This window comes from Mustelus asterias, chromosome 13, assembly GCF_964213995.1.
Source record: "Mustelus asterias chromosome 13, sMusAst1.hap1.1, whole genome shotgun sequence".
NCBI classification, from domain to species: Eukaryota; Metazoa; Chordata; class Chondrichthyes; order Carcharhiniformes; family Triakidae; genus Mustelus; species Mustelus asterias.
In genome coordinates this window covers 28370731-28393207 of record NC_135813.1, presented here as the reverse complement: position 1 = coordinate 28393207, position 22477 = coordinate 28370731, and the positions used below count along the sequence as shown (strand labels likewise).

At 44.6% G+C, this 22477-nt stretch overlaps 1 protein-coding gene across 1 annotated transcript in view; it reads right to left on the bottom strand.

The window, feature by feature from the left end:
• Positions 1-22477, bottom strand: part of whrna (whirlin a) — a 259282-nt gene that overhangs the window by 16410 nt on the left and 220395 nt on the right. The window contains exons 9-11 of the mRNA XM_078227565.1: positions 16258-16329; positions 7904-8480; positions 3460-3632 (exon numbers count right to left, since the gene is read on the bottom strand). Of these exons, the coding sequence (XP_078083691.1) occupies positions 3460-3632; positions 7904-8480; positions 16258-16329 (822 nt within the window). The remainder of the gene's footprint in view (positions 1-3459; positions 3633-7903; positions 8481-16257; positions 16330-22477) is intronic.

The following is a 22477-nucleotide window of genomic DNA, read 5'->3' as shown; positions in this document are numbered from 1 at the left end:
TACAAGGTGAGAGCAGGTTATTTGCTCACTCACCAACCTGCCTCCTTTAAAATCCTTTACTGGGTGGCACAGTGGTACGGAAGTTAGCACTGCTGCCTCACAATGCCAGGGGCCCGGGTTCAATTCCAGCCTGTGTGGAGTTTGCACGTTCTCCCCGTGTCCCTGTGGGTTTCCTCAGGGTGCTCCGGTTTCCTCCCATAGTCCAAAGATGTGCAGGTTAAGTGGATTGGCTATGCTAAATTGCCCTTCAGAGTCCCAAGATGTGTAAGTTAGATGGATTAACCATGGGAAATGTGTGAGGTCATGGGAAAAGGGTGGGGAAGAAGGCCTGGGTAAGATACTCTGTTGGCGAGTCAAAGCAGACTCGATGGGCCAAATGGTTTCCTTCTGCACTGTAGGAATTCTACGATAAGATTGTAAACGGATGTGTTGGAGACTGGTCAAGGCTTACAATTTGTCCCAGAGTGTTCAAAATTCTGAAGAAACATGGAATTCATCTGTCCAACGTTGGTTTCTGTAGTGTGGTACATTTGTACATATTTATTATATCTGGTTTAAAATGGCAAATGGAATTTAACGCAGACAAGTGTGAGATATTGCACATTGGAAGGACAAACCAAAGTAGAACGTACAGGGTAAATGGTAGGACTCTGAAGAGTGCAGTTGAACAGAGGGATCTGGGAATACAGGTACAGAATTCCCTAAAAGTGACGTCACAGGTGGATAGGGTCGTAAAGAGTGCCTTTGGTACATTGGCCTTTATAAATCGGAGTATCGAGTATAAAAGTTGGAGTGTTATGGTAAGGTTATATAAGGCATTGGTGAGGCCGAATTTGGAGTATTGTGTACAGTTTTGGTCACCTAGTTACAGGAAGGATGTAAATAAAGTTGAAAGAGTGCAGAGAAGGTTCACAAGGATGTTGCCGGGACTTGAGAAGCTGAGTTACAGAGAGAGGTTGAATAGGTTGGGACTTTATTCCCTGGAGCGTAGAAGATTGAGGGGAGATTTGATAGAGGTGTTAAGATTTTGATGGGTATAGATAGAGTGAATGCAAGCAGGCTTTTTCCACTGAGGCTAGGGGAGAAAAAAACCAGAGGGCATGGGTTAAGGGTGAAAGGAAAAAGTTTAAAGGGAATATTAGGGGGGCTTCTTCACGCAGAGAGTGGTGGGAGTGTGGAATGAGCTGCCGGATAAAGTGGTAAATGTGGGGTCACTTTTAACATTTAAGAAAAACTTGGACGGGTTCATGGATGAGAGGGGTGTGGAGGGATATGGTCCAAGTGCAAGTCAGTGGGACTAGGCAAAAAATGGTTCGGCACAGACAGGAAGGGCCAAAAGGCCTGTTTCTGAGCTGTAATTTTCTATGGTTCTATGGTTCTATGGTTGCGCTTTGTATGGACTCTAGAGAAATGTTTCCTTTTGGAAAAAGTTTATTTCTCACTGCAAAAATGAGGTATGAGGAAAAACAAAAACTCTTTCACACAGTGGGCGGTTAGGATCTGGAGTGCACTGCCTGAGAGTGTGGTGGAGGCAGGTTCAATCGAGGCATTCATGAAGAAGTTCGGTGATTATTTGAAAAGAAGAAGATTGAGAGAGAAGGTGGGAGAATGGCACTCGGTGAAGAACTCAACCAGAGAGATGGGCCAAATGGCCTCCTCCTTCTGTGCTAAATAATTTTGTAATGATGTGAAATTTCTCCCTGCTCCTTCTGAAAGCGTTGCAAGGATCCTGTTCTAAGGGAACTACATGCTCTTTCCCATTTTACCAGGTGTCTAAAATTCATGTATGAGCTTTGATAGGAAGTGTCAAGTTAACCAACCTCAGGAAGGTTGGGGTGGCAAAGCATTGCAGCCAAGGACAACCAACATCTAAATGCACACATTTACCACACGAGTCCTTGGATTGTGATGAGGGGCAGGAACTTGGGCCAACGGTCCATTCCTTAAACCAAGGACATTGAGACAACCTAGCTAAGATTAGCTAATTCATTACAGAGCGGTGACCAAATCAAGGGCTTTCTTGATCTCGATGGTTAACCTACTCACAGGATGAACTCCCTGATCTATTGAGGAATGAATTATTGCCTTTTATTATGACTCTCCTTCTCTATCATGTTAGATTATTTTGAAATAATGGAGCAAGGCAGTTTTAATTTTAGAACCTCCCAGGCAATACAATAATGCTGACTATTAAAAGAAAAGATGTGTCTTAAAGAAAAAAGGGGAAAAAATCAATGTGAGCAGTGGAAGCCATTTACTGTTACTTCAGGGAATCAGCTAATGGACGCTATGGCTGCTCCAAATGCACCAGGGTCAAATAAATAAATAGACACGTCCTCAGTGACACAAGTAACATCACAGGCAAAACTTTTTCGACCTTTCTGAAGCTAGAAACAGAACAGTTGCTTGCCTACCTTGCTATTTTGCAAGTGCCGTATTTATAATGCACCAGTCTCACAAAATTGTGTCTCTGAAATCACCTCCTAACCATATGAACACTTAATGCATGATTCCGAAAATTATTCTCTGCAATTTTAGCATAGCCATTAACACATTTAATATAAAAGAATGGATGTGTTAAATGTTTGGACGTCCTACATCATAATATCAGAATGTACGATGTTAAATTTATAGAGCGTCAAGGACCCGGGTGCGATTCCCGGCTTGGGTCGCTGTTTGTGCGGAGTCTGCATGTTCTCCCCATGTCTGCGTGGGTTTTCTCTGGGTGCTCCGGTTTCCTCCCACAGTCCAATTATGTGCAGATTAGGTTGATTGGCCATGGTAAATTGACCATTAGTGTCAGGGAGATCAGCAGGGTAATTACATGGGGTTATGGAGATAGGGCCTGGATGGGATTGTTGTTGGTGCAGACTCAAGGGGGTCAAATGGCCTCCTTCTGCAGTGTAGGGATTCTTCACTGTAGGGATGACTCTTCTCTGTTTGTATTTAAGGACTATGAGACATTACAGTATGAGATGTCACACAAATGCAAATACACCAATGTTTATTGCTCATTCTTCTGTATTAATTGTTTTAATTAAAATGATGAACTCACCAAGATGCCTTTGGCAGCACCATCCAAACACATGACCTCTACCTTCTAGAAGGACAAGGGCAACAGATACCTGGGAACACCATCACCTGGAGGTTCCCCCCCAAGTCACTCACCATCCTCTCTGAGCAATGTATCACCGTTCCTTCACTGTCCCTGGGACACAATCCTGGAACTCCCTCCCAAACAGCACTGTGGGCGTACCTACACGGCATGGACTGCAGCAGTTCAAGCAGGCAGCTCATCACCAGCTTCTCAAGGGCCACTCGGGATTGACAATAGCTGTTGGCCTAGCCAGCAACACCCACATCCAGTGAATGATTTTTTAAAAACCTTCCATTCAGGAACAGTTAAGCATCGAAAGCTTACTTAGATAAAAACAGAAAATGCAGGATAAGCTTACTTACTGGTTTTGAAACAGCCTCTGCTTTGGCTTCATTCCCAGGCAAGTCCTTGCTGACCTTGCCCTTTGCAGGAACGGGACTGCTGTCTTTGCTGTTGCCACCCACTTCAGCAACATCAACCCCACTGTCTTCGCTGAGAGTTTGCCCACTGTCAGATAACTGGGAGAGGGCTGCAGCTGGTGGGAACAGTGGCATAATTTCTGTTATTGATAGAAAATAGATTCTGCTCAATCCCTAGTCACACGATTCAAAGTTTTGAACAACACATTGACTTACAAACATCAATACGATTGGTCTATCTACAGATGACTATTCTATGTGCTCCTTTCCTGTACCGCATTGACCTTTGAATGATTTTTATGCAGAGAAGCAAATTGGGCAATCTTTGAATTGGCTAGCCATTAGTGAAATTATATTTTGCACTGCCCTAGTCCCCTTAAATCTCTCTCAACCTCCTGTTTCATCTCACTATGATCACTGTAGAAAACTAATGTAACTGCAATTAATCGGGCCTTGTGTTGTACTAATGGAACCATTCAGTATAAATCAAAAGACAGCATTTTGGTACTATACAGGAATTGATCAGGCTGTGTGTGGAATACCGTGCTCAGTTTTGGTACCCCCACCTGCTCCATGATGAGCGGAAAAGGTCCAGAGCAGCGCTACAAATGATTCCTAACTCTATCGCATCAGCACCGCTCCCACTCCTGCCCCTTTTATCACTAAATGATAGAATACTTGTCTGACATCCAGTATTGGATGAGCCAGAGATTTCTTCCATTTCAGTATTGGGAACACTGGGGGCCACTGTCTTTGGTTCCTGGTCACAATCTCCCTTCCCTAGTCACTGATAACATCCCTCCCTCAGGCAATTCTCTGAGACTGAACCAGATCCTGCAAAACCTTCATGCCGTATTTGACCCTGAGGGAGATTTCTGACCATACATTCATGCCATCACTCAGACTGCCCATTTCCAACTCCAATATCGCCAGATTTGCCTTTGCTTCTGCTCGTCTGCTGCTGAAACCCACATCCATGCCTTTGTTACCTCCAGATTTGACTATGTGTTCCAGATCAACATACAGCAACCTTGAGATCATCCAAAAGCTCTGCTGCCTGGGTCCTTACTCACACCAAGTCCCTTTCACCCATCACTCTGGTGTTTGCTGAACAATCTCACAAATAACAGCCCACCTGCGAAGAATTCCAACCAGCAGAAATTCAAACTGAACCATTTAATTTAAACTGTGGTCACAGCATAAAAGGCATAGATATCATAGATTCTAAAAATTATCAGAATGATCAGAATCTTACATATGTTGGCTCCCAATTAATTTTAAAATTCTCCTTCTGGTTTCCAATTTCCTCCATGGCCTTCACAGAATCACAGAATACTACAGTGCAGAAGAGGCCCTTCGGCCCATTGAGTTTGCACCGATGCATGAAATGCCCTGACCTGCCCACCTAATCCCACTTACCAGCACTTGGCCCATAGCCTTGAATGTTATGGCATGCCAAGTATTCATCCAGCTACTTATTAAAGGATGTGAGGCATCTCGCCTCCACCACCCTCCCAGGCAGCGCATTCCAGACCATGACCACCCTCCGAGTAAAAAGGTTTTTCCTCAAAGCCCCCTAAACCTCCTACCCATCACTTTCAACTTGTGTCCCCTCGTAACTGACTATTCAACTAAGGGGAAGAGCTGCTCCCTATCCACCCTATCCATGTCCCTCATAATCTTGAACACCTCAATCAGGTCGCGCCTCAGTCTCCTCTGCTCCAACTAAAACAAGTCCACATCATGACTACCAATGAAAACAACCCAAGCCTATTCAACCTCTAGGTTGGATTACAAACTTAGGGAGCAGTTTGTAATCCATTCCAGCCCACTACCCTCCAAGATGTCTGTGCTCATTTATTTCTGGCCTCTGAGTATCCCCAATTTTATTCACGCCATCATTGGTGACTCTGTCTTCAGTTGCACAGGCTTTAAACTCTGCAATTCCCTCCTCAAACCTCTCCACATCTCTTTCCTCCATTAAAACACTCCATAAACCTACCTCTTTCATCAAGCGTTTGGTCACCTGCTCTAATATATGATGCACCTCAGAATTAAACGCTGCTTTATAACTCTCCTGCAAAGCACCCCCAGGCACATTTTATAATGTTAAAGCCACTAACTGAATACAAGTTGTTGTTAAAGAGCCTCAACCAGTCAGACAGGCTCAAGGTGATCATCCTGGTGTGAGGCAGGCTTGATAGACAAGCTAAAGGCAAAATACCACGGATGCTGGAATCTGAAACAAAAACAGAAAATGCTGGAAAATCTCAGCAGGTCTGACAGCATCTGTGGAGAGAGAATAGAGCCAATGAAGGGTCATCCAGACTTGAAATGTTGGTTCTATTCTCTCTCCACAGATGCTGTCGGACTTGCTGAGATTTTCCAGCATTTTCTATTGACAGACAAGCTGGTACTTTTTAGAATCATAGAATCCCTACAGTGCAGAAGGAGGCCATTCGGCCCATCGAGTCTGCACTGACAACAATCCCACCCAGGCCTTATCCTCATAACCCCACATATTTACCTGGCTAATCCCTCCAACCTACGCATCCCAGGACACTAAGGGGCAATTTTAGCATGGCCAATGCACCTAACCCGCACATCTTTGGACTGTGGGAGAAAACCGGAGCACCTGGAGGAAACCCACGCAGACACGGGGAGAATGTGCAAACTCCACACAGACAGCGACCCAAGCTGGGAATTGAACCCAGGTCCCTGGAGCTGTGAGGCAGCAGTGCTAACCACTGTTGCCACCATGTTGCCCATTTTGTCAATTTCATGTGCTTGTGATGTAAGTTGAAATATATTCAAAATTTCATTGTCAATTTTACTTAAAACAGAAGAAGTGTCTGGTCTTGCTTGAAACTTTTCACGCGCTGAGATAGAAAACTGCATTTGTGAGAGACAGATGTAAGAAGATCATTAATCGCGGTTTTCACTGGAAAAATAAAATCCCTCAGTTCAGGGGGATCATGAGCCTAACTCAATACAAACTCACAGATGGTCCAATATAGCTTCTGACATTTAAGGAGTGGCAGAGAAATCCAATTGGGACCAAAAGGGAAAACGCTGGAAAATCTCAGCAAGTCTGGCAGCAAGTGTAATGAGAGAAAAGAGCTGACGTTTCGGGTCCAGGTGATACTTTGTCAAAGCTAAAAGGCAGAGAAAGTGGGAGATATTTATACTGCAAGGTGAGGGAATGAAAGATGAGTCATAGCCACAGAAACCAGGAGAAAAGCTGCTTATGGCTGTCCACAGAGAGAATAAAGGGTGTGAATGGCCAAACGGCAGAGAAGTTGTAAACTATGATAGATGAAGATGTTGCGTGGGGGGGAGATGGGACAGAGGTAGAATGTAGAAAAGGGGAAGCGGGGGGGTCAGAAAAGGTAAGGGAAGGGAGATGAAGTAGGGGGAAAAGTCGAGGGGGAAGAAAAATGAAGAAAGACAATAAAGAAATAAAAGATAAAGAACAGCAAAAAATTAAATAAAATTGAATGAAAATAAAGGGGTCGAGGTGGGGTAGAGCTAATCATCTGAAGTTGTTGAATTTGATGTTGAGACCGGAAGGTTGTAATGTGCCTAGCTGGAAGATGAGATGTTGTTCCCCCAGTTTGCGTTGAGCTTCACTGGAACATTGCAGCAGGCCAAGGGCAGACATGTGGGCATGAGAGCAGGATCGTGTGTTAAAATGGCAACCGGAAGGTCAACCGGAAGGTCAGGGTCCTGATTTCGCACAGACTGAAGGTGCTCAGCAAAACGATCACCCAGTCTATGCTAAGCATCTCATTTTTCTTTCCCCCCCCCCACTCTTTCCCTCTTCCCTTACCTTTTCTCCCCTGCTTCCCCTTTTCTACATTCTACCTCTGTCCCATCTTCCCCCCTCCCCCAATAGCTTCATCTGTCACAGTTTACAGCCTCTCTGCCGTTTGACCATTCACACCCTTTATTCTCTCTGTGGACTGCCATTAGCAATCTTTCCCCCTGGTTTCCGTGGCTATGACCCATCTTTCATTCCCTCACCCTGCAGTATAAATATCTCCCACACTCTATGCCTTTGAGCTTTGACAAAGGATCACCTCAAAACATCAGCTCTTTTCTCCCCTTACAGATGCTGCCAGACCTGCTGAGATTTTCCAACTCTTTTGGTTTCAGATTCCAGCATCCGCAGTAATTTGCTTTTATTTTTATTTAAGTCCAATTGGGAATTCATAAGGTCGCCACGGAGATTATCAGATGACCTTGACAGCCACTTTGTTCATTTTCAATTTAACAGCCCGTATTCGGTGTGACTGAAAGCATCAAGTTCCTGAAGGTTGATACAGGTTAAAAACTATTTATCAATCGAGAAAAGCTCAACACCACGCTGTCTTCAAAGGGCACTTACGTCGAGACTGTGGGAGCGCCCGAACTTCGTTCACATCGGGTTCGCTGTTTGGCTGATGGACCTCCACCATTACAAAGTGCTGATTGGCTGCCGCTAACTGGGGGTGAGGTTTGTCGGTTGAGCCGGGAGGAAGGGGTGCCGGAAGGTACGGAGGTGGAGGAGGGAGAGATGGCGGCGCAGACTTGTGGGCGCTGGACGGCAGCTGCGTTGGAGACTTAACTCTGGGAAAGGGTCCGATGATATGCTGGTTGACGCGCGACAGCTGAGCTGCCACCTCGCTGCTCACATTTTGCGCTTTCAAGTTCTTACTGTGCGCCTGGCAAACTGACTCATCTGTCGAAGCTACTGAGGCAGAGGCAATAGAGGAATGGTCACTTGTGGCATCAGTGTCAATGTTCGTGGTGGTTAATGAAGGACTGTGAGGTGCTATGAAGAAAAGGCCTGAGTGCGACGATTCTGATGAGCTGCGTTTCGGTTTGTCCCTGATTGTCTTTTGCTGTGACGAGGCAGGGCTGGTGGACTCAGATGGAGGACGGGGAAAGTTTGCAGGGTTGTCAGTAAACGACTGCACATTATCCTAGAAAACAAAAATAATTACATTCGTAACTGATTCATTCAGATTGGGTAAATATTCTTCTTTCAAATGGTCTTTCCAGTCTCTGGACCTTCTACCACTCTGCAATCAGCTGCCCGGAACCTAGTTTATAATGGAGCAAGTAGGACAGTTTTATATTTCCCCCTCATCAAGGAATGCAGTAACCTCATTATAGCCCCACAGCAAGTATACGTTCATTTATTAGCGTCACAAGTAGGCTTACATTAACACTGCAATGAAGTTACTGTGAAAATCCCCTAGTCGCCACACTCCGGCGCTTGTTCGGATACACTGAGGGAGAATTTAGCATGGCCAATGCACCTAACTAGCACATCTTTCGGACTGTGGGAGGAAACCGGAGCACCCGGAGGAAACCCACATAGACACGGGGAGAATGTGCAGACTCCACACAGACAGTGACCCAAGCTGGGAATCCAACCCGGGTCCCTGGCGCTGTGAGGCAACAGTGCTAACCACTGTGCAAGGTCTGAGTTGCTTCAACCTAACCTAATGGAGAGGAACACAGGACTTAGGAACAAGAGCAGGCAATTGGACCCTTCAAGTTTACACTGACATTCAATGAGATCATGGCTGATCTGGTTCTGGTCTCAACACTTCTCAGGGAGAATCCTTACATGTGTTGATAATAAGCCACTTATAACCTGTCTGGGCTAAATATAAATATCTCAAATTTAACAGGTTGGTGCCCGTACTCAATTTCTCTGAAAGTTTCATATTTCTAAACATTGATACAGGTTAAAAACTATTTATCAATGATAAGCTCAACACCACACTGTCTTCAAAGGGCAGTTATGTTGAGACTGTGGTAATGCCTGAACTTCCTTTACATCGGGTTCGCTGTTTGACTGATGTACTTCTACCATTACCAAGTGCTGACTGGCTGCTGCTAACTGGGGGTGAGGTTTGTCAGTTGAGCCTGGAGGAAGGGATGCCAGAAGATACGATGGTATCTAATACGCTCCAGCAGTTAGTAATAGGCTGAATGCTCTCTTACTGTGCTGTCATGTCTATGCCTGGATTAGGTAGCTCAGATTACAGCCATCCACAGCAGTTTACAGTCAATGTGGTGGAACAGAAGAGGTCTGAAGTCTGGGCAATGTCGGGGAGGCAACACGAGTAGATATCATTTAAATCGATATTTTTATTGGTGTAAAGTTTTACCATTTTTGCCCAACTGAAATTGTATGCCAATGAAGAAGGCCAAAAGCTGCTTCTTAAGCAAGGTCAACCCACATATTGGCAACGGGGAAATATTTAAAATCTTAGAAGTCACTTATTAGCAATCTAATGGCTGAGAATGTTGAGTGTACCCTTGTACATAGTTTGCCCTGTTGATGGATGGGATCATGAAGATTCAATTGCAGCCATTAAGGATTCTGATTGGAGGCTCCCTGATACATTTGATGGCTTTATTATGCAGAATAAAGCAAAGAATATCTGCCAGTGATATGACTAGTGTCAAGTTCACTCGGTCACTGTCTGAACTAGCAACTTGCAATTTTTTTTTGATGGGAGATTATGTAAAGAAAGAAAACAAAGAGCTTCTTTTCAACGATTAATCTCCCTTTATGTACAGCACTCAGCTTTGAGCGTTGTGGCACAAGGTTGGACAATTCGATTGTACTATTAATTCAGCGGTTAATGTACAGATAAAGGGTGTTTCTCCCACTACAATTTATTGACTTATTTAAGGTACACTTTCACATTAAAGGTATCTGATTTTTTATCACCTTTTTCAGTGATAAACTAAATAACAGGCAGTGAAAGCTTGCAGAATAGCCAGGTTGCTGCCCGGACACAGAACCCCAATAACTTGCCGGAGTGCTAATCTTCTTCGTAAATGGATTGATCTGGCTATTATCCTTCGGTCTGTATAGTCTCCGACACAATCGTTTGGTTTCCAATAATGTATATTTAAGACAAGAGTTAATAAATAAGGGATTATTTCAAATTGAAACACCACTCACCCATCCCTATTGGTGATCTATCCAATCCCTCATTCCTAAATATTCCAGATATGAAATATTGAGTTCAAATTACTTCAGCATCAAATATTGCTACAAGTTGCTTGCAAAAAAAAATCAAATTAAATGGCCAAAGCTTCTGTGACTTGTAAAATCGGCTCCCCGTTATGTCAATTACTGAGTTCAGTACTTTACTATTAACAGGATGAATATAGCAGACCTGCAGTAGTAATTCGTGAGTTTACAACCTTGGCTTTCTTCTTCTACTTTAGTTCCATTATGTGTAAATAGCTTTTTAATTAATTTCTTTATGACTTTAATTATTTTATGATAATCACCCATCTTCCCACTTATATCTTCACTGAAAGAGGACATGCTTTCCTTCTTTATAACTATCCCAGTACTTCTTTGGAGAATTGGTACGGCACAGGAGGAGGCCATTTGGCCCATCGTGTCTGCACTGGCTATCTAAATGAGCATTATGACTCAGTGCCGTTCCACTGCCTTTTCCCCGCACCCTTGCACGTTGTTTCTACTCAAATAATCAACTAATACCCTCTTGAATGCCTTGATCGAACCTGTTTCCATCACACTTCCAGGCAGGGCATTCCAGACTTCCACTGTGTGGAAAGGTTTTCTCACATCACATTTGCTTCTTTTGCAAATCACTTTAAATCTGTGCCCTCTTGTTCTTGCTCCTTTTGCGAGCAGGAACAGTTTCTCCGTATCCACTCTGTCCAGTGCCCTCATGGTTTTGAGAATCTTTATCAAATCTCCTCATGGCCTTCTTCTTCCCAAAGAAAACAGTCCCAACCTCTCACATCTACCGTCATAACTGAAGTTTCTCACCCCTGGAACCATTCTTGTAAATCATTTTTACACTCTCTCCAATGCATTCATATCCTTCCAGTCGTGTGGTGCCCAGAACTGCACACAATATTCCAACTGTGGTCTAACTAGTGCCTTGTACAAGTTCAGCATAACCTCCTTGCTCTTGTATTCTATGCCACTATTAATAAAGCTCAGAATACTATATGATTATTAACTGCTCCCCTACCTGTCCTGCTGCCTTCAATGATCTATGCACATGTACAACCAGGTCCCTCTGCTCCTACACCCACTTAAGAATTATACTCTTTATTTAATATTGTCTCTCCATGTTCTTCTTATCAAAATACATCACCTCACATGTCTCAGCATTGAATTTCATCTGCACCTATCTGTCTACTCCACCAACTTGTCTATGTTCTTCTGAGGTTTGCACTGTCCTCCTCACAGTTTACAATACTGTGTCATCTGTACACTTTGAAATTGTTGCCTGTACACCTAGATCTAGTAGATCATTAATATATATCAGGAAAAGCAAGGGTTCCATTACAAACCTTCCTCCAGCCCAAAAAATATCCATTCGTCCATTTGGTATCTACATTGCGACTGTTTCTTTTCATTCCATGAGCTATAACTTCTCTCACAAGTCTGTAGCACTGTATCGAATGTCCGTGTACACCACATCAACAGCATTACCCTCATCGATCCTCTCTGTTACCATTTCAAAAATCTTCAGCAAGTTAGTTGAACACAATTTTCCCTTTAGAAATCCATGCTGGTTCTTCTTAATCAACCCACATTTTTTGACGTGCCTACTGATTCTATCCTGAATAATTTTTTCTAGTATGTTCCTGACCACTGAAATTAAACTGACTGGTCTGTAGTTGCTGGACTTATTCTTACAACCTTTTTTGAACAGGGGTGTAATGTTTGCAATTCTCCAGTCCTCTGGCACCTCCCCTGAGCCTAGGGAAGACTGGAAGATTATGGTCTGCACCTCTACAATTTCCACTCTCACTTTCTTCAATATCTGTGGATGGATCTCATCCGGTCCCAGTGCCTTGTCAGCTTTAGGTATCAGTTGTTTATCCATCAATACCTCCTTATCAATTTTGAACCCTTCTATTGACTGAGATTTCTTCTCTCTCACCTTGGCCCAGATAGCATCTACCTTCCTGGTAAAGACAGATGCAAAGTGTTCATCTAATACCACAGCCATAGAATCCCTACAGTGCAGAAGGAGGCCATTCGGCCCATCAAGTCTGCACCGACAACAATCCCACCCAGGTCCTATTCCCGTAACCCCATGTATTTACCCTACTAGTCCCCCTGACACTAAGGGACAATTTAGCATGGCTAATCAACGGAACCCGCACATCTTTGGACTGTGGGAGGAAACCAGAGCACCCAGAGGAAACCCACGCAGACACAGGGAGAATGTGCAAACACCACAAACAGACGGTCACCCGAGGCCAGAATTGAATCCGGGTCCCTGGCGCTGTGAGGCAGCAGTGTTAACCACTGTACCACCATGCTGCCCATGCTCCCTGCCTTCATGTACAAATTCCTTTCTTGGTTCCTAATCAGTCCTGCTCCTTTTACCAGCCTTTTGACTATTTATATACCTGTTGTAGCTGAAATCACAGCCCTGAATTTGACTAGGACGAGTTTTCTGAACTGTGATGGGGGAAGAGTTGTCATCAAGGAGTCGAAGTTTCTCCACAGTGCATGTGTGTGCGTGCATGTGTGTGCGTGCATGTGTGTACATGCATGTGTGTGCGTGCATGTGTGTGCGTGCACGTGTGTGTGTGCACGTGCACTCACTCTGCAGATCAAGAGTAGGTAGGGAGCATGCAACTGCGTTCCTGGCAGCAAAGTGAGCAAGGTGGGAGAGGGAAGAGTGGCAGTGTCCAGATCTAGCCATGGATCTGTACCTGAGGGGTGCAGTCTGATCCTGAATGGGGAGGTTCAGCCGGCAATGAGGGGTGGGAATGTCCAATCTTGCAGGGGCTTTGATCTTGTGGTGATGAAGGTGTCCGATTCTAGCTGATGCCTGTCCTGGGGGGGAGAGGGGTGGGGGGGGGGGGGGGGGGGATCCCAGTTGATGTTATAACTGGACGGGAAGATCCCAGAATGGAACCCTGGCTCAAAACATCGTAACTTTTATTTTGTTTTAGAAAATGTGGAGGAACAGGGTCACAGAAATGTTAATTAGCTTTTAACAACAAAATCAATTATCAGGCATGCAAAGCTTGACAATGATGCAATACTCCTTCACTCCCTTTTATCTTCACCAAGGTACACAGATCTTAAGGTTAACCGAGCATAATATATCTATGCTACAACATTCTCAATAAACATGCAATCTCTGTAACCCAACAGGCTAACTGAGTTAAGGTAACATCTCACTCTGAAACCAAGTGGCAGATGCCACTCAATTGATCTTCTTGGGTTTCTCCTCAAACCCCCTCCAGATTATTATCACATGACTGTTTCCAAACTCCAATCTCCTGTCAAGCAAGGCCTTCTCTCAGCTGTTTTAGCAAGGATCCATCTCCAAATTTTCCAACATTCCTTTCAGTATTCCTTTGCTTTGAACGCTTTTACACAAACTCTGGGATCCAGCCACCGATTGCTCCACAGTTATTTCAAGTATCGCTTCACAGGCAGTCATAGGGTATCAATTCAGATATCTTTCTGGCTTCTCACTAGCCAATTCCTTCTCTGTTCGATTTGCGGCTTCAATGAACAGTACTCTGTTCCAGTTTCCTCTGTCCCCTTAATTTCAGGCTTCCTGGGCACTTCTTTTCATTTGTCTTGTTTTCTTAATTGGCTGTTCTCTAGATTTCTGGCACTTGCTTCCTTCCCCCTTACTCCACTGTATGGCTTTTCTTCGAGCAAAGCTGTGAGAGATGTTCCTGCTCTCATTTCTAAGCTTCTTCTGCTCTGGCTTTCAGTTAAAACTAAACTCAAAAATATATTTTCCCTAAAAGTTGGTTGCTAAGCAACATCTCATTCTTTCCCCATGTTTACTTTTCCCATTGTAAACTCTCTCAGCACAACAGAAACACAGTTTGAAACTGACACTAAAAAACCCAAACATGCAAACGCCTTTGTTTAACATGAGTCTAACTAGAGTTGTAACCTTTCTTACACAAAAACACTAAATTAAACCCATTAATATCTACACCTTATTTCTAATATTTAACAAGACAAATAGAGATAACTTAACTCCTCCTCTGTTTCCTGACAGTGGGTAATGCTTTGGGGGCCTTGGGAAGCACTACTGATCTCCCTGTACACAAATAGTATGGAAAGGCACTTAACAAACAGCAGTACCAGCCTCCCTTTAGCTGCTGTAGGAAGGAGGAATCCTAGCTGGCCAGGATTCAACTAGAAGGCAGATAAATATCTGAGGCATTCAGCTTCATTATAAGGTTTAAGTGTCCAACCTGCCTCCTTGGAGTAGGTTGGCTGCCAATCCTGCATTACCACTGATGGACAAAATAGTCTACTCCCGCGCCTATGCTCCTACCCACAACCCACCTTAGTCAAACCCAGCAGGCTTGAGGTGCATTGGGTTCAGGTTTGACAATTTTTAAAATGTTCACAGCTTACCGAGCCCAAACTTATGGTTTTTTTGTAGGGGGTAAAACTCTCCTCCATCTCTCTGCGCCTCTTTTTCATGCTCTTTGTGAAGATCCTGTGCCGGCGGCTCGGTGGCACAGTGGTTAGCACTGCTACCTCACAGTGCCAGGGACCCAGGTTTAATACCGGCCTTAGGTCACTGTCGGTGTGAAGTTTGCACATTCTCCCCGTGTCTGCGTGGGTTTCCTCCGGGTGCACTGCTTTCCTCCCACAGTCCAATGATGTGTGGGTTAGGTGGATTCATAGAATTATAGAATCCCTACAATTCAGAAGGAGGCCATTTGGCCCATCAAATCTGCACTGACTCTCCAATAGAGAATCCCACCCAAACCCTATCATCCCATGTATTTTCCCCATCAATCCCCCGAACCTACACATCTTGGGACACTAAGGGGCAATTCACCATGGCCAATCAACCTGCCCTGCACATCTTTGGACTGTGGGAGGAAACCGGAGCACCTGGAGGAAACCCACGCGGACACAGTGAGAACGTGCAAACTCCACACAGACAGTGACCCGAGGCTGGAATTGAACCCGGGACCCTGGAGCTGTGAGGCAGCAGTGCTAACCATTGTGCCACCTTGCCACCCCATTGGCCATGCTAAATTGCTCCTTAATGTTCTGAGATGCGTAGGCTGTGGGGGAGATTAGTCTGGTAAATACGTGGGGTTACAGGGATAGGGCCTGGGGGAGATTGTTGTCGGTGCAGACTCAATGGGCTGAATGGCCTCCTTCTGCATTGTAGGGATTCTATGATTCTACGATCCTGAATCATTGTCTCTTTGTTTCAGCATCAAAATTCAGTAATGTGCAGTGATTGTGAAACAAACAGTAGTTGGTATTGGGCAAATTCACTGAGCAATGAAAGCTTTGTACTTTTCAAAATGAATCAGATTCAGGGCGAGCTCAACCCGCTTCCTTCTTCATTTATACCTTGTCTAGTCCTACGTTTGGATTATGAATTGCATCTGCCCACGTGCAGAATTACTTGTAATTTCACGAAATATTCATGAAAAATTATACATGTGAAATCATCTTACTGAACCTAATTATGCCCTGAAAAGGTTGGATTAAATAGAGCAATCATGGAGATAAGCAGGAGTCCTGCAGTCAAGGCAGTATTTCACAGCGTGTTTCTGTTATTATGATCTTATTCTAATATATCTCCAAATGAGCCGACAGCAACAAATGCAGAATAATGATAAATGTTATTTCCGCAGTTTGGGAAACACTAATCTATTACTTAGACAAAATGTGGGATGACAGATGAGCAGCATGTTACCAAGTCAAATACTCACAAGAGAAATGTCTGGCAGATTTCCAATATCTCCTTGCAGATGGTCATTGGTAACCACGAGATCCGTGTCATTCTGCATATGAGAGCAAGGGTAAATTCACTGATTAGACTATATCATTGAACATACAGACATATCCTGTCAATTAGAACGGCACTCCCCACACCTTGAGTTGCAGATTCCTGCGGCAATGTGCCTCTGTAATTAAACCAATTTGGCATGTATTTTTGGGGGGGATGGGTGGGGAGAAACAAATCCTTCAAAGTCTGAGGGGTAATTTTAACTTTGGTATCATGAACACACTACCATTCTCCACAATGTTTAGTTATCATTTAATTCAATTTCAATGAGAGCAAATATTGATGTGGAGATGCCGGCGTTGGACTGGGGTAAACACAGTAAGAAGTTTAACAACACCAGGTTAAAGTCCAACAGGTTTATTTGGTAGCAAAAGCCACACAAGCTTTCGGAGCTCTTAGCCCCTTCTTCAGGTGAGTGGGAATTCTGTTCACAAACAGAGCTTATAAAGACACAGACTTAGTAATTTGAGTCTGTGTCTTTATAAGCTCTGTTTGTGAACAGAATTCCCACTCACCTGAAGAAGGAGCAAATATTGGCCAGGGTGAGTAGTAGGTGGCGGCATGGTGGCACAGTGGGTAGCACCGCTGCCCCACAGCGCCAGGGACCCGGATTCAGTTCCTGGCTTGGGTCACTAACTGTGCAGAGTCTCCCCGTGTTTGCGTGGGTTTCCTCCGGGTGCTCCGGTTTCCTTCCACAGTCCGAAAGACGTGCTGGTTAGGTATATTGGCCATGCTAAATTCTCCCTTAGTGTACGTGAACAGGTGCCGGAGTGTGGCGACTGGGGGGTTTTCACAGTAACTTCATTGCAGTCTGAATTTAACCCAACATGTGACTAATAAATAAAAACTTTTTAAAAAACTTTGAAACCTATTTACACATTCAGCCAAAGTTAAAATTAATCTCCCGACATAGATGCTCGCAATCTGTGAAATGTCTTTTGGTTTGATTTGATTTATTATTGTCACATGTACAGCGAAATGTATTGTTTCTTGTATGCTATACAGACAAAGTATACCGTACATAGAGAAGGAAAGGAGAGGGTACAGAATGTAGTGTTACAGTCATCGTTCTGGTGCAGAGAAAGATTAACTGAATGCGACGTAGGTCCTTCTGATGGCAGCAGGGAAGAAGCTGTTTTTCAGTTGGTTGGTACGTGATCTCAGACTCTTCTATCTTTGTATCGGTGGCAACATTGAAGCCCTAGCCTTTTCTAAACATAGACATGTTCTCCGTATGTTCACTAACTCAGCCTGTATATTTGAAATACTATTAAGTTTCAAGTTTATTTATTAGTGTCACAAATAGGCTTACATTGACACTGCACTGAAGTTACTGTGAAAAATCCCCGAGTCGCCACACTTGGGCACCTGTTTGGGTACACTGAGGGAGAATTTAGCATGGCCAATACACTTAACCAGCACGTCTTCCGGACTGTGGGAGGAAACCGGAGCACCTGGAGGAAACCCACGCAGACACGGGGAGAACATGCAGACTCCGCACAGACAGTGACCTAAGCCAGGAATCAAACCCGGGTCCCTGGTGCTGTGAGGCAGCAGTGCTAACCACTGTGCCACCGTGCCGCCCATTGACTGGCAAGGTTGAAAGGATATGATGGTATGTATGATGGAGCACAAATGTCCTGGTGCAGGTTCTTGCCGCAGAGGGAGCTGCTGGTCACAATCCCCGAAAGGTGAGATGGGATGATCGGTCTAGCCATGGCCATGTATTGCACTTGTAAGTTCTTTTAAGCATTATTAATCAGCAAACATCGCTCTGAAATCTATATATGTATTTTCTACTCAAGCATGTTCCAGCATATTTCTTCCTAAATGTCTTGTTACTACACTGTGCCCATTTATACTCACATGAAGTGCACTCATGGACTATTACACATCAGAAAAGCCACTGTTACATCTATTGTTAGTCAATTAAATACACTTTCAATTAAAAACATAGTTATGAGCAACAAGCTGATGAAGGACTGATAAATCCTTAGTCCTAACTCCATTCACATGGACAAAGCACCCATTGGAGTAGCTTAATTTCATTCAGTAAAATCTGGGAGTGAAATTACTTTGCCGTTCAACCATTTGACTCGTAATATTAAAATGCGAAATGATCCTAATTTACTGCCATTCACAAATGGCTTCATGAAGCAATGTGCAATGAGCAATTCCAAAACCAAAGTGCTCCCAAGTACAGCCCGAAACATCGGTGAGTTACTGAGGTAAAGGGGACAAGAGGAGGACTTTTCATACCGTCAAGCTGACCTGATCCAGATGATCCAGTCAAGTCCTCCCAATTGGTGAGAATGCATGAGGATCAGTCAGAGGAGGTTCTCTAATTTTACATCAAGTTAAAAAGCTTTTGATATGGAAAGACCAAAACAGAAAAAGAGGGCCCAGTTTTAGCTCTCAAGGTTTTGAGTAAAATCTTGTCCGGGTTGTCCGATCCAACCAATCAGCATTGATTCTTTGAACCAATAGTAGTCCACATTCCTTACACCTCATTTCAGTTTAATCTCCCTTTCCTTCAACTATCTAATAGATTCTTAAAATTGTAACCCATTTTTAATTGATGTGCTGAGGAGGCCTTGTGGCGCAGTGGTAGCACCCCTACACCTGGACCAGAAGTTCCAGATTCAAGTCCAACGCCAGGACATGTTGGCCACGGAAGGAACATTCCCAATGCGGTTCAACAGGCTGATAATCAGCTCAGGAATAGTTTCACCACTTCCCCCAGTATTCCCCAAAGGGTAAAAACAGTATGAGTGTGAAGATGCACAAGAGAGAGAATTGATGTGATGACAGGGGAAACACTTTGCACAATTTTATTAACAAACTCAGAAAACGTCTTGGCCACAATTTTCCAGCCTCACCGCACCTGGCACAGATCGGGCCAATCCCAGATAATTGAATGCAGGCCTAAAAATACATAATACACCTGGCGCCAAACTGTTTACAATGTTCCCGAACCCTTTCTGCTGGCGCAAATCAGATCTCACCCAGAAAAGGCGCAAAACTGATTAGCATATTTAAAGTAGTATTTAAATACGCTTAGCCCATTTGACGCCAGATTCTCCCAGCTCCCGGGATTTCCTGACCCTCGGGTGTGGCGAGAATCACTACTGGTCTCCACTCACAGAAACTAGCCATGATGGTCATACCCGGGGGCTCAGAGGCCATCGATGCCCCTGGGTGGTTGGGGACATGGCTACACCGTGCCCAACTGGCACTGTCAACCTGACACACTGACATTGCCAAGTGGGCGCTGCCACTCTGCCAGGGGCAGTGCCAAGGGGTTGGGGCCTGAATGGTGGTGGAGCCTGGGTGGGGCTGAGAGCTTAGTGAGGGCCATGAAGGGGCGGGGCATGACAGGGGCACAAAGGGGTGGGGCTTGAAGGGGGGCATGATGAAGGGGACTATGAAGGGGGAGCATGATGGGGGTCGTGAATGGGGACCCATTGGGGCCCCGATGCCGGTGATCTGTGTTGGGGAGGGGGTGGGGAAACATGCCGCTGATGAGGTGGAGGAGGCTCCTGGTGTCCGTGGGGGGAGCGAGGGGGTCTTCCAGTGCACTGTGAGATCGGGGTGCCCTTTCAAAACAGCTCTCGATCGGTTTGCAGCTGGGCTCACCGGCGAGTTTAGGCACCGCCCCTCCCAGAACTGCACGCAAGTCACCACTCTTTCAAAAAATGACTAAGTATGGGATAATTGTGCAGTCCGGTCCGCGCTGGACAAACTGGTGTGGATCACTCCGGTTTTCTTGTCCTAATGACACAGTCATTTTTTGGGAAAATTCCACCCTTTGAGTTTTGTTGTTAAGTTTGAAGGAACTACTTATGAACAAAAACACCCCACTCAGACTGGTACATACTCTGACCTGGACAGAGGGGACAACTTAATGCTCCTTCTGGAACGATCAAACAGAATAAAAATGAAAATATTCCATGCCTCCTGTATCAGTTTGAGATACGGATGTCCAGAGATCCAGGGCGGAATTTTCCCATCCCGCCCGCCATGGGAATCATAGTGGTCAGGACAGAAAATTCAGCGGACCATGCAAAGGTCTGTTGACCTCCGGCCCTGAGGAGTGTCCCCAGTCTAACAATCCAGAAACTGCAGAGGCACGTTTTCCAGATATCAATCGGCAGATATTAAACTGGAAAAGGTCTTTCTCATCCTCAAGCACAAAAGTCTTTCCGTTCTCAGACACTGCTACTCGGCCAGCCAACTTAAGAAATTATGGTCCGAAATATTGTCTCCCTGCATCATGAAGATAAACATTCACAACCGCAGCAGAATATGAGACAGCTAACTCAGGGTGATTCACTGAGTATACCACATCCCACAGATTCACCATCTCCACTCTCCCTGAGGAATAACTGGAACTAGCAGGCAAAAAGGAACATGGCCACACACATTCTGGTCTTGCACTCACATTCCGCCATGAATACAAAGGCAGCTGACAAAATGCTTAATGCGGAAGATATCAAATTTTAAATATCAAGTCTTCTGATGGAATTCTGAGGTGAGTTGGAATACGCTGAGAAACTATTTTGTTGTTTGATTTGTAAGTATACCAACAATTAGCTGGCTTCATTAATCGAGCATTACACTTCAAAATAGATAATAACAAAACCAATCTGCATTTATGTAGTGCCTTTAACATAGTAAAATGGCCCTTAAGAAGCCTTATTAAACAGAATTGGGCACCAGGCAGCTAAAGGGAAACTAGGGCAGATGTCACAATGGTAGCTTTTACAGTGTATCTTCGAGTGGGAAAGAGAGGTGGAAGGTTGAGGGAAAGAATTCTGGTGCACAGGGACTTGGTAGCTGAGACATGGTCACCAAAGTGGAGAGATGAAAATCTGGGAAGAACCAGAATTAGAGATTCTGAGTCACAGGAGCGGATTTTACCGTCCCACCTGCCACAGGAATCGGAGCGGGCGAGGGGTGGACCATGGAAAGATCTGTTAACCTCACGTGGGATTTGCTGGTTTCAGGTCAGGCGTGGCCAGAAAATCCTGCCCATAGAGCCTTACAGTACAGAAAATCCTGCCCATACAGCCTTACAGTGCAGACTCAATGGGCCTTTGGCCCATTGAGTCTGCACCGACAATATCTACCACTAAAGGCGCACTAATCCCATTTTCCTGCACTTGCCCCATATCCTTGAATATTATGATATTTCAAGTGCTCATCCAAATATTGTTTAAAGGTTGTAAGGCTTTCGGCCTCCACTACCTTCCCACAAGGCAGTGCATTCCAGGTTCCCACCACCCTCTGGGTGAAAAAGTATTTTTCTCAAATTCCCTCTGAATCTCCTGCCCCTCACCCCAAAACTATGCCCCCTCGTGATTGACCCCTCAATCAAGGGGAACAGTTGCTCCCTACTCACCCTGTCCATACCCCTATTTAGATGTCAGAGGGTTGCAGAACGGAAGAAGATTATAGAGATAGAGGGGAATGAGACGATGGAGTGATTTGAAAGTAGAAGATGAGAATTTTAAGATTGGGGTATTGCTGGATTAAAAGACAATGAAGGTCAGCAAGTACAAGGGTGATAGGGAAGGGAACTTGGGACAGGTTAGTGCACAGGCCACAGAGTTTGAGATGAGTTCATATTTACTGAGGGTGGAAGATGAGAGCCAGTCTGATGAGCATTGAAGTCAAGCCTAGTGGTAACAAAAATGTGATGAGGATTTCAGTAGCCGATGAGCTGGGCCATACATAGAAACATACACAGAAACATACACAGAAACATACGTAGAAACATACATAGAAAATGAACTGAGTTGGCAGCAAAAACAGACAACTTTACAGAGATGGAAGTAGGTGGTTTTGGCGATGCAACCTATACGTGTTTGGAAACACCAAAGGCATTTGGCATGCTTGGTTTCATTGGTCAGTACACTGAATACAGGAGTTGGGACATCTTGTTGAAGTTGTACAAGACATTGGTAAGGCCACACTTGGAATACTGTGTACGGTTCTGGTCACCCTATTATAGAAAGGATATTATTAAACTAGAAAGAGTGCAGAAAAGATTTACTAGGATGCTACCAGGACTTGATGGTTTGAGTTATAAGGGGAGGTCGGATAGTCTGGAACTTTTTTCCCTGAAGCATAGGAGGCTTAGG